Source organism: Cornus florida, unplaced genomic scaffold (genome assembly GCF_030987335.1).
Source record: "Cornus florida cultivar Cherokee Brave unplaced genomic scaffold, ASM3098733v1 CherokeeBrave_3.0.0_Hap2_Chr05, whole genome shotgun sequence".
In the NCBI taxonomy this organism is placed as follows: Eukaryota; Viridiplantae; Streptophyta; class Magnoliopsida; order Cornales; family Cornaceae; genus Cornus; species Cornus florida.
In genome coordinates this window covers 93,868,319-93,880,317 of record NW_026775575.1, presented here as the reverse complement: position 1 = coordinate 93,880,317, position 11,999 = coordinate 93,868,319, and the positions used below count along the sequence as shown (strand labels likewise).

General features: G+C 39.1%; 1 protein-coding gene and 1 long non-coding RNA gene across 2 annotated transcripts; both read right to left on the bottom strand.

Moving 5' to 3' along the window:
- Positions 1-239: 239 nt before the first annotated feature.
- Positions 240-2,999, bottom strand: LOC132309742 (uncharacterized). The gene has a single exon (XM_059808026.1). It carries the CDS (start codon positions 2,997-2,999, stop codon positions 240-242), a length of 2,760 nt encoding a protein of 919 aa, XP_059664009.1.
- Positions 3,000-6,463: 3,464 nt separating this feature from the next.
- On the bottom strand, positions 6,464-7,671 carry LOC132310365 (uncharacterized). The gene is made up of 2 exons (XR_009482597.1): positions 7,566-7,671; positions 6,464-6,722 (listed from the first exon to the last, which is right to left on the bottom strand). It is a non-coding gene; the product is annotated as an uncharacterized LOC132310365 (long non-coding RNA).
- Positions 7,672-11,999: the final 4,328 nt, after the last annotated feature.

The following is an 11,999-nucleotide window of genomic DNA, read 5'->3' as shown; positions in this document are numbered from 1 at the left end:
GCAAGCCTATATATTAGTAAAACATTTGCTAACAATACATAAAGAAGCCAACAGTGGTAAACGCCCGAGCTTGCTTGTCTGATTTACATATGCAGCTAAAGATAAAACTTATTACACACACATTACAAAGCAAGCCTATATTAGTAAAACACAAACACATATGCTAACAATACATAAAGAAGCCAACAGTAGTGAACACTTGACGTACAGAAAGTTGGAATGCTGCATATCGTTAGCAATTACCCATTGCTGACTACAGGAACCTTCTCATAAAATTCTGATTCCCTGAATCTCCGAGGAAGGATACAACGACCCCCAAATCGCTGCTGCAAGAAGATGACCACTGCAAAGAACATACCCCCACAAGGGATGATCACATCCCAAGCAGTGGAATAGAAATCTGCAGTAGGATTCGCGTAAATGTATGACCCGTCAAAATGCTGGGGAACGAAGTGAGCCCTGTAAAGATCATATGCATGTGGCAGCAATCGAACAAAGGTAGTGCCAATGTAAAATGAACGGGAGAGAGCATTTTCTCTTGACATTTGGAAAATGTTGAGAAGGATTTGAGGGAACAGAAAACCATCAATGACCAAACCACCATAAGATCTCAAATCTCCCCAGAGGTTATGTTGTTGGTAAACCTCAATGCTAGAAGACACCGTTGTGTTGCCATTTTTGTTCTTCATCCAATTCACGAACAACACCATAAGTGCCCCTGAAATGTAAAATGCTGTAGTCGCGAATAGCGACTTCATTTCAGCTACCCACAGGCCCTTTTGGTTTCTGTCACCTAATCGTGTAGACCATGCCAGCTGGAGAAGACGGAATTGCAGCAGGAAAGCCACCATTGTAATTATCCTCACGGTCACCTCATCCGCTTCAAGCCATCCACCGGTCCTGAGGAACACATTTCGCCGATTATGAATTTTCAAGAAGAGGGCTTCAAAGTTGAGCAGAAGAGGAATCATGTACCCCAAAGTAAGGATCACAAGCATGACAAGTGAAGTAAAGGGAAGCACATTAGGGCGCTTTTTGACATAAAAGATTTGCAACCCCACAAAGACACATGCGAGTGTGTTAGAGATTAAAGCCATTATGATCTCCAAATCCATCCTCCAGATGGATCGTCTAGCTTCACTAGTAGAGTAAGCTGTTGCGGAGAAGTTCAAATGTTCAAAGAAAAGAGGATCTGAATGTTTCCTTGTGCTTTCAATGCTTCCCTTAGTAACATCTCCCTTCTTTGAATTAAGTGGAGGGAACTGGAATTTCAAAAGAATTTCACAGTCCATATGATCATTTGTTGACTCCTGAATGTATGAACCCAGCTTTTTACAGCCGACCATACAGAGGTGTCCTGTTTGCTCATCATAGATCCCCTCACCAGAAATTTTCACTTCACCATCAGTACTCGGATCATGTATTTCACCAGCAAACGGATAAAACATTATGTTATAGCTGATATTTGATGGTCTAATATAGTTGGCTTCTGCCTCAAATGCAGAGCTTTCGTCAGCCATAGAGCTTGAACCGAAAATAACATTCCCATGCTCATAAAACTGATCACCCACAGAGATGGGGTCTGCAGAACCCCAAGAACTTCTTCCTTTTGAATCTTTTACCGACATGCGGAATCTCATATCATAAGAATCTGCAATTGGGTATCTCAGCCCTTTGTGTTGAGAAGGCTTTTTTACTGGGCATAACATTTTTACTCTCTCCATTTGAGTGTACTCATACTCCAAACCAGGAAGGCTCACCCTGTTATGGGAAAAGCCTCCAAACTTGATCCTATGGAAGTAGCCAGAATCATTCACAGTTCTGTTACTCCAAATTTGCCCAACAATACCCCTCTGTTTGATTGACCAAACTGCAGGGTATCTCAAGCTCAACCTAATTGAACAATCCCCAACACGAACATTTCCCAAAGAATCAGAGGAATTCAAGATCCGGCAAGCAACAATGCATAGCCGGTTCTTCTTTCCATCCCATGATCCTTCTGCAACCAACGTCGTGTCGGAATTGAAAGGTTGGTAATAAAACCCATAGCTACTATTTGAAAAATCTATCAGATACCTTAACTTTTGTACATCCTCAGAACACTGAATTTCAGAAAAGGAGACGAAAGTAGGCAAATACCCAATATCCTTGCCAAAGGGAGTACAATTATGTGAAGAATTGCACTCGCTGGCATACTCCAACTTAAATGGAGGGAATTGCCTGGAGAGCGTTGAACATATACTTCCCGGTTGCAATCCAAGAGAGGGATTCTGTGGAATATCAATTCCACCAGGGAACCCACTATCTAATTCCTCTGAAACCAATGTGTAATTATAGTAACTCATGGAAGGGAAAGCCAATATTGAAATTGGATCAAAGTAATTCAAATCATCAGAAGAACTCAAGCTCTCCAATGTTCCATTAACCAAACTAGTTAAGATAGTTGCATTCTTCGCAAAATTAAGCTTAAGAACAGCGTCAAGTTCAAGAGACTTACCTTCTCTTGAGTGCCAAGATGCAGAGCCCAGCATACAAAGCTTCCCAGAAGATTCAGACCAGAATCCATTCAATAGGAATTTCAGTGCACCTCTCCGAGAACGATAATTAGAATAGTAAGATTGGGAAAAGGTCAAGTAGGCCTCAATATTATAAACATCACTGGCTTTGGTTTTATAAACTTTTCGGGTGGTAAAGGAGAGATACTTGTCGTAATCAAAGTAGAATTGATCAGACGAGGTGTTAACAAGAATTTTGTCACCACCAGTGTAGCGACCGTTGGGTATACGGAGGAGATGTGGCAAGGTGGTGTAGTCGGGATCGGTTGGGGTGGACTTGGGAACAATTGAATCACAGTGATCAGAGTAAGAGGGTGGAGTTGTAGAAGATGAGACAGAGATTGTGGAGAGGACAGTGAAGAGAAAGAGAAGCCAGAAAGCATTGAAGCATGTAAGTTGATACCTCCTTTGTGAGGAGATGATTGTCAATAAAGAGTACTCCATTACCATAACCATAGAGTCTACTTGATTACCACATGCTGTGTGATGCCTCTTAACTTATAGAAGTGACGATAGGCGTCAAGCGTGGGAGATTTGTATCGTACTGTATATGAATAAGTATTTTCTTAATTCAATAATGGAGGAACAACACTTGAAAAAATTGTCATTAATTATGCAAAGTGTCTATTTTTGGAGTTAAAAATTGGGATGTTACGCTTAACCATCAGTGACCTGATATTTATTTATATATATATATATATGTAAGAATGTATATGCTTCACGGTCTCACAGCAGAACTAGACTTGGACTGAGCCAAAGTCAAGTCATCTGAGCATTTTTTTCCTTATCCTCGAAATAAGAGATTCACGGTTTTTTCTTTGGAGAGTAATTAGGAGAGCGACGTTACATTAAAACATTATCTAATACGACAACGACCTAGTCAACATCAGGGAAGACTTTGAATTTTCGCGACAGAACCAAAGGAACGGCAAGAAGATAAGAAGAGTGATGAGTAATGAGTGATGGAAGTGGACTTGCCATGTGCACTTCATCTTCTGGTTGGGTGTCCGTGAAATTGAATTTGATAATCATTGTCAATTGATAACACTAAGGTATATCCGACATAAAAGAAATAATAATATTAGTCATGAAAAAAATGAAAAGAAAAAGAGATGAAATGAAAGATTAATAATAATTTTAATTTATATTTGGACTGATATTATTTTTGTTTGAAAAGAAATGATTAAAATCAAATTATTATCATATTTTTTTTAACTAGAAGGGATATGAATAAAATAATAATTTTCTTTTTTTAGTTGTTGAGAACAGTTTCAAGGTTATGAAAATAATATTTAAATACTATCATTTCTCTTCTTATCTTCTTATTATTATTTTTTTTTGAGAGATATGAAATGAGGAATAAGAACCCATCCAAACACTGCGCGTAGCAAAAGCTAGGAGTGGCAAAGGCAAAACACAAGCCTAGCCACCAAAATACATTAATATCTTATTTGTTGTTTGATTTTGGGCATTGCAACTACACCTGTTGATGGATGGAATTTCGATATGAATCCTAATTTGTGTTGTTCTTACAAGTCCTAATTTTTATTTATTTATTTTTCCATCTTCTTTCTTATTACAAGCCCTAAAATTGCCATCCTCTTACTGAAGAAAGGGTACAAAAACCTATTCAACTCTTTTTTATTTTTTTATTATTATTATTTTTTTATATTCTTTTCTTGGTTTGAACTATTTTTTTATTTTTACGAAAATCATCTTCAGATTTTCTTTTTCCCTTTTTCCCACAAGTTTTTTTTCACGATTCTAATTGTTTTTCTTGATCTTTAATTTATTTCATGTGTGCAGTATTTTCTCTCTTTTCCCCTCTTCTTCTTCCTTTTTACAAGCTCTGAAATTACCATTAAGGAATTGTTCCTACAAGACCTAGATTTTTTTAGTTCCTGAACAAAGGGTACAAAAAACTTATTTAACTCCGTTTTAATCATCTTCAGGTTTTCTCTCAGTTTTTTGCCCTCAAGTTATTTTGCAATGCTAATTGTTTTTGTTGTTCTTTAATTTCTTTGATTTGCGAAGGAGGGTATAACAAAATAATCGGATCGGACATTAAATAAATGGAATAATTGAATATAGATTGATTAACTAATGATTCGTTAGATTATCGAATTACCTATAATGTTCGGGCTGAATCCTGGCAAGCACATACGCATATCAATCAAATTAAAAGCCTCCAAACAGTAATGATATTAAAATCTAAATGAAAGGTCAAAGGTAGTACAAATAACATACCCAATTTCTAACTGAGGAATAAATTTGTGTGTGCATGGCAAGAAAAAAAATGCTTTACAAAATTGACTATGCTGACTGTGACTAATCCTGGCGCAAGCACATACGCATATCTACCATACTTGATCAAATTAAAAGCCTCCAACCAATAATAATATTAAAATCTAAAAGTCTTTCTAGTTTGTTAAAATACTATTTTATGTAAAATATTCACTGTCATGTATAATGTGTATTTTTTTATTTTTTATTTTTTATCTCCAGTAATGTGTTAAGATATACTATCACATCATTAATGTGTTGAATTGCTGTGTATTTTACGTAACCCTTTTATACAACCACATCAACATATTTCATTTTTCCTCCCTCTTCTCATTCCATTAACAAATCAACCCTATATTAAATAGGTTTGTAAAAATTATGTGGGGTTCAGACATGACAATGGTAGGTTGTTATTAGGAGATATATTTTTACACAAAAAGTATAAAACAACCGCCGGAGCTAAAAATAAATAATTCAAATTTTTTGTGTAAATTTATTATGACACATCAGATTTACACAAAAAAAATATACACAACGATTGGAGATACTCTAACAGTATAAATATATACATCTATATCTATATATACTATTCTAAAAGTGTAAGGAATTTCTTAATATTTTTAATTGTTTTTTTCTTCATAAAATGTCTAATTAACTAGACCTAGTTATTCATACCTCATTTACATTAATGTGCCGGAGTAAAAAAAGTTAATTTCAATTTATATCATCTACATACTATTCTAATGAAAAAAAAAAATGTACATTATAATTGTATTAAAAAAATTGGGAGTTGAATAGTCAACAATTACAACTTTTTTAATTGCTCAAGAAAGTGCACATTATAATTGTTCTAAAAAAATTGGGAGTTTTTTATTTTTTATTTTAATTAGTTGGGAGTTGAATAGTCAACCTTTACAAGTGTTTTAATTGCCCAATATATATATATATATATATATATATATATATATATATATCTCTCTCTCTCTCTCTCTCTCTCACAGCAAAATATACTCTGCTACATTATATATTTTAGACATTCCCTCTCTTTCATTAGTATTTGTTATAAATTTATTTATTTATTTGTGAGTTTGGTGTAGATGTGTTTTTTATTTTTTTTCATGGAATAAAAATCACTATTTCATTTTGATGAATTCCCATGGAGATTGATCATCTTGTTATGCATTCATGTTTTGGTCAAAATATTGAATTAAACTTAATTACACTGCATGATTGTTCGGAGGATTGGAAGGGAAAGTAGAGCAGAGGAAAAATATTAAAGCATGGCGTGAGAATGCTTGCTTTATTAAATTTTTTTTATTATTATTTTTTTTTATTTTTTTTATGGATTAAAAATCACTATTTCATTTTGTTAAATAGTCATAGAGATTATCATTTTGTTATGTGTTCTTGTTTTGGTCAGAATATTGAATTAAGCTTACACTGCAGATGTGTAACGATCCCAAAACTAATGCCAAGAATTTTTTTTTTTTTAAAAAAATTCGGCATAACCTCCCCTAAAAATGGACCTACCGCAACCTGTTTAAATGCATATTTAACCTGTCATGCAACTAATTTCCGAATTCACGGCAACAAAAGATAATGATACAACCTACTAATTTAGACAATGCTTCAAGCTAGGATTATCCTTCCATTCATCAATAAGTTACATATCATCAAGTTCGCATCCCATATGTCATCAAGTATCATAAGTGTATTACATGATCATGTTTCTTCAAAATAAATTTACATCATTACACCTTTGGAATTTTACAAAAAATGAGGGATGAACAAAGGAGTAGTCTATTACAAAATAACAAGGAAAATGCTCCTCTAGCAACTTTCAAAGTTGGGGTGGATTGTCGTCCACCGGTTCTTTTCCAAGGCCTGGAAAAAAAAAATATAGATATAGGGGTGAGCATATAGCTCAGCAGAGACACTTAAGACACAAATCTTGTGTCCTTGTGAATTCAAGCAAAGCATAGGCCAATGGGAGATAGGGATCATACAACGTAGGGGATCAAATACAATATACAATTCAATTCCAATTATAAACAATGCAATGCAATGCAATGAAATGCAATGCATGTCAATGACACTCCCCATTTTCATTCTCAAAACCATCACTTTCAAACGTTAATACAGCCCGCCCTTTGGTAACCCCGCCGTGACACGAGAGGAGGATTGGCTAGTGTCCCTGACCCTTAGTAACCCCGCGGCGTCATTATGGGGCCCAGCTAGCTCAACCACACTAGGGCGACTCCCTAGTCCCCTCTAGGCTATATCAACCTCCGGCCCCTTGGTAACCCCACAGCGATCGGGTTTCGCATAAAATTACTTCATCAAAAACACTTTCCCGAAATTTCCCCTTTTTTGAAGTAAATCAATTCTTTCCCTTTTCCTGCCCAATGTTAATGCATGAATACCTCAATGACATACACAAGTTCATCATTCCATATTTTATCCAATTTAAGCAACATGGCATAATTCGCAAGAATAATCAAGAAAGTCATAACATGCTTATACATAACAAGTTCTAGCACAATGAACATATATAATCAAGTCCTAAACATGCTTCACATAGAACAATCAACAAATATAGTCACACAACTAACATATATGCATACATATCAACAATTCTCTAGATTTTAAACAACTAATCAAATTAAACAACAATTAGAGGCAATTAACTCACTAAGGTACAAGATTTCATGAATTAAGGGCCCCTACCTCAAGATTGCACCAAAACCCTAGAAAATGGGTCCTCAAATTCGAGCTCCAAGGAAGACTCAAAACTGGAAATTGATGATATGGATGTATAGAGCTTGACACGAGCTTCGTTTTGTCTCAAACGGAACCTAATTCCAACAAGAAATGAGTGAGAAATCTAACCTTAAAGTTGAAACCAAAAAATAAGAGAAAAATGAGCTTACGGGTTGAGAGAGAGATGCACGAAGAGAGAGAGAAAGGGGATCAGGAAAATGAGACCAACTTTATGGTCTTAACCCTTTTCTAAAGTGCCTTGTGAGCCCCACCATTAAATTATTTTTCTTTTACTTTTATATTACACTACACACACACACAATAAATACACAGACATCACATTCCCCCAACTTATAAGGATTTCGTCCCCGAAATCAAGACATACCTGAGGAAGAAAATAACGCTGGGTACTTGGACCGAACCTTCTGTTCGAGCTCCCAAGTAGCTTCCTCGACTCCGTGGTGTCTCCAAAGGACTTTCACCATTGGTATCGTCTTGTTTCTCAACACCTTCTGTTGTGTGTCAAGAATCTGAACTGGTCCTTCCTCGTAGGAAACATCCTCATCAATGTCCACATCTACCCAACTCAAAATGTGAGATGGATCCGGTTCGTACTTCCGTAACATCGATACTTGGAAAACATTGTGGACCCTATCAAACTGTGGTGGCAAAGCAAGCCTGTAGGCAACCTCTCCTGCTCGGTCCAAAATCTCAAACGGTCCAATAAATCGTGGCGACAACTTGCCACTTTTCCGAATCTCATTAATCCCTTCCGTGGAGAAACTCGTAGAAAAACGTGGTCTCCCACCTCAAAGGATAACGGTCGTCTCCGCTTATCCGCATAGCTTTTCTGTCAGCTCTGAGCTGTAAGTAACCTCTGTCTTATCAACTTAATCTTCTCAATAGTCTCGAGTACAATGTCGGGTCCTAAGGCGGCTGTCTCACTTACCTCAGTCCAACAAACATGAGACCTACAAGGTCTACCATACAACGCCTCAAATGGAGCCATCTGGATACTCGCTTGATAACTGTTGTTGTAGGCAAACTCAATAAGTGGAAGGTGATCCTCCCAACTACCACCCAAGTCAAGCACATATGCCCGAAGCATATCCTCTAAAATCTGGATAGTACGCTCCGACTGACCGTCCGTCTGTGGATAGAATGTCGTACTAAGATGCAATGCTGAACCAAACGCTACTTGAAGTCCTTCCCAGAACTTCGAAGTGAATTTAGCATCCCTATCTGACACAATGGTTACAGGAACTCCATACAACTTTACAATCTCCTTCACATAAAGAACACCAAGCTTCTCTACATCATCTGTTGCCTTAATAGGCAAAAAGTGAGCCGTCTTGGTCAATCTGTCAATGATGACCCATACGGCCTCATTGCCCCTTCTTGACCTTGGAAAACCTGTCACAAAATCCATAGCAATATGCTCCCATTTCCATTGCGCTACAGGTAATGGTTGCAACAAACCTGCTGGCCTTTGATGCTCGGCCTTCACCTGCTGACAGGCAAGGCATCTAGCCACAAACTGTGCAACATCATTCTTCATCCCGCTCCACCAATACTGACGTCTCAAATTGTGATACATTTTAGTACCACCTGGATGAACTGCAAAGCGGGAAGTGTGAAACTCCCGTAGGACGTCCTCACGACAACATGTGGGAACCACCAACAAACCCCTGAACCGTAGACCCCCATCTGCATGCAAGGCCCAATCTTTCACTGTCTCACCACTAGAGATCAAAGCGTGGATGGCATCTAAGTCCGGGTCCTGTCTCTGTGACTCAATCACTCGTACAACAAGAGTAGGCTAAGCCACAAGACTAAATAAGAATGCCGACTCACTGCAAGCATCATCATCACAACACTGTAATCCCATCTCTGCCAGATCTTCAAGCATCTTCCACTTCCGAATAGCTAAACTGGCCAAAGTTCCACGAGATTTCCGGCTTAAGGCATCCGCTACCACATTCGCCTTGCCCGGATGATACTGCAAGTCAAAATTGTAGTCCTCCAAGAATTTGACCCATCGCCTTTGTCTGTTGTTCAAGTCCTTTTGGGAGAAAAGGTACTTAAGACTTTTGTGATCTGAAAATACCTCGAATATCTCACCATACAAGTAATGTCTCTAACACTTCAAGGCAAATACAACTGCCGCTAACTCCAGGTCATGAGTAGGGTAGTTGTACTCGTGAGTCTTCAACTGTCGAGACCCATAAGCCACTACTCTACCATCCTGCATCAACACACATCCCAACCCGTCATGTGAAGCATCACAATAGATCACATAACCCAAGCCACGCTCAGGTATCACCAACACTGGAGCTGTAGTCAATCTCGTCTTCAACTCCTGAAAAGATGAATCACAGGCCTCATTCCAGACAAACTTGACCCCTTTCCGGGTCAAACGGGTCATAGGAGCTACCAAACGGGAGAAATCCTTCACAAATTTCCGATAGTAACCCGCTAAACCAAGGAAATTGCGGATCTCAAACACATTCTTGGGTCGCTCCCAAGTCAAAACTGCTTCAACCTTTGATGGATCAACTGATACTCCACCTTCTGAAACAACATGCCCCAAAAACTTCACCTCCTGTAGCCAAAACTCACATTTCTCGTATTTAGCATACAATCGGTGCTCCCGCAAAATCTGTAAAACAATACTCAAATGGACCTCGTAATCTTCCCGAGTCCGTGAGTACACAAGAATGTCATCCACGAAAACTACCACAAACTGGTCCAAGTAATTGTGAAAGACGCGGTTTATCAAGTCCATGAATGCCGCTGGCGCATTAGTCAAGCCAAAAGGCATAACAAGGAACTCATAGTATCCATACCGTGTACGGAATGCTATCTTCGGGATATCCTCATCCCTAACCCGCAACTGATAATAGCCAGACCTCAAGTCAATCTTCGAGAAACAACTGGCTCCCCTCAACTGATCAAATAAATCATCTATCCTTGGCAAATGATACTTGTTCTTGATGGTAGCATGATTCAACTTCCGATAATCAATGCACAACCTCAACAAACCATCTTTCTTCTTAGTAAACAAGACCGGTGCGCCCCACGGTGACACACTCGGTTGGATGAAACCTTTCATCCTCAAATCATCAAGCTGCCTCTTCAATTCTTCCAATTCAACTGGTGCCATACGATACGGTGCCATAGAAATCAGCGCAGTACCATGCATCAAATCAATAGTGAACTCCACTTCTCGGTGTGGAGGCAACTCTGTCAAATCTTCTGGAAAAACATCCAAGAAGTCACAAACAATCACCGGATAAACTTCTCCCACGACATCATCTTCTTCGGCTAGAAGACTAGCTAAGAAATAATCACCATGACTTCGTCCACAAACTCCATAAAACGATGAAATGTGGGAATCACTCCGATCTCCCACGAAAAAGAAACAGTCTCCCTCGGGAGTGCAAACTGTAACCCTTCCTCTGTAACAGTCGATCGTAGCATGAAATGAAGCCAACCAATCCATCCCGAGAATGACATCAAAGCTAGTCATCTCCAGGAGGATAAGGTCAAACACAAAGGTCCGCCCGGCTATCACAATGGAGCAATCCTGCACAACTTGGCTCAATGACACTGAAACCCCAACTGGCGTATCAACACATAACGCCCGATCCATGAAACTAACCTCTAACCCCGATGCAAGTGCAAATGATGATGAAATGAAAGAATGAGATGCACCAGAGTCAAACAAAACACGGGCCCAACAACCAAACACTGAAAATATACCTCGAAGAACTGACGGTCCAGAAGATGCATCGGTCTGTGCCAGTGCAAAAACACGTCCCTGTGGTACCTGTGCCTGAGAACTGCCAACCTGAACACCTGACTGCTGCACTGACATAGTAGGAGTATCCCTCCTAATTGATCGTGAACCCTGTGAAGACATAGTAGGCTGTGGTGGTGGTGGTCTGAAACCTGACTGAACTGTAGCCGATTGTGACGGCCTCTGTCGTGACCCCCTGCCACTACCTGTGCCTGCTCCCTGGCCTGGACAATCACGAATCAAGTGACCCTGCTGGTCACACCCATAACAAGCCTTCGGAGCTGACGAAACTGAAGACGATCTCATCAGACAACTGGACTTGTAATGTCCGGCCTGCTGACACTGATAACAAACAACTGCACTCCTGTCAGGTCCAGCTGGCATAGGAGTGGTAGGAGCAGATCTTGTAGACTGTTGCCCCTGAAACTGAGATGGACTGCCCCTGTTCCTTTTCCAGGAAGATCCCTCTAAGGATGGCCCTGCACCCCTCTTTTGCTTCAATTACTCTCTTCTTGCATCCTTCTCTCTATTGTCAGCCTCCAGCATCAAAGCCCTTTCCACTGCTTCATAGTAAACCATAATAAACTGTGCCATGATCAACA

Coding starts and splice junctions, on each gene's coding strand:
- LOC132309742 (XM_059808026.1), bottom strand. CDS start 2,999: ATGGAGTACTCTTTATTGACAATCATCTCCTCACAAAGGAGGTATCAA.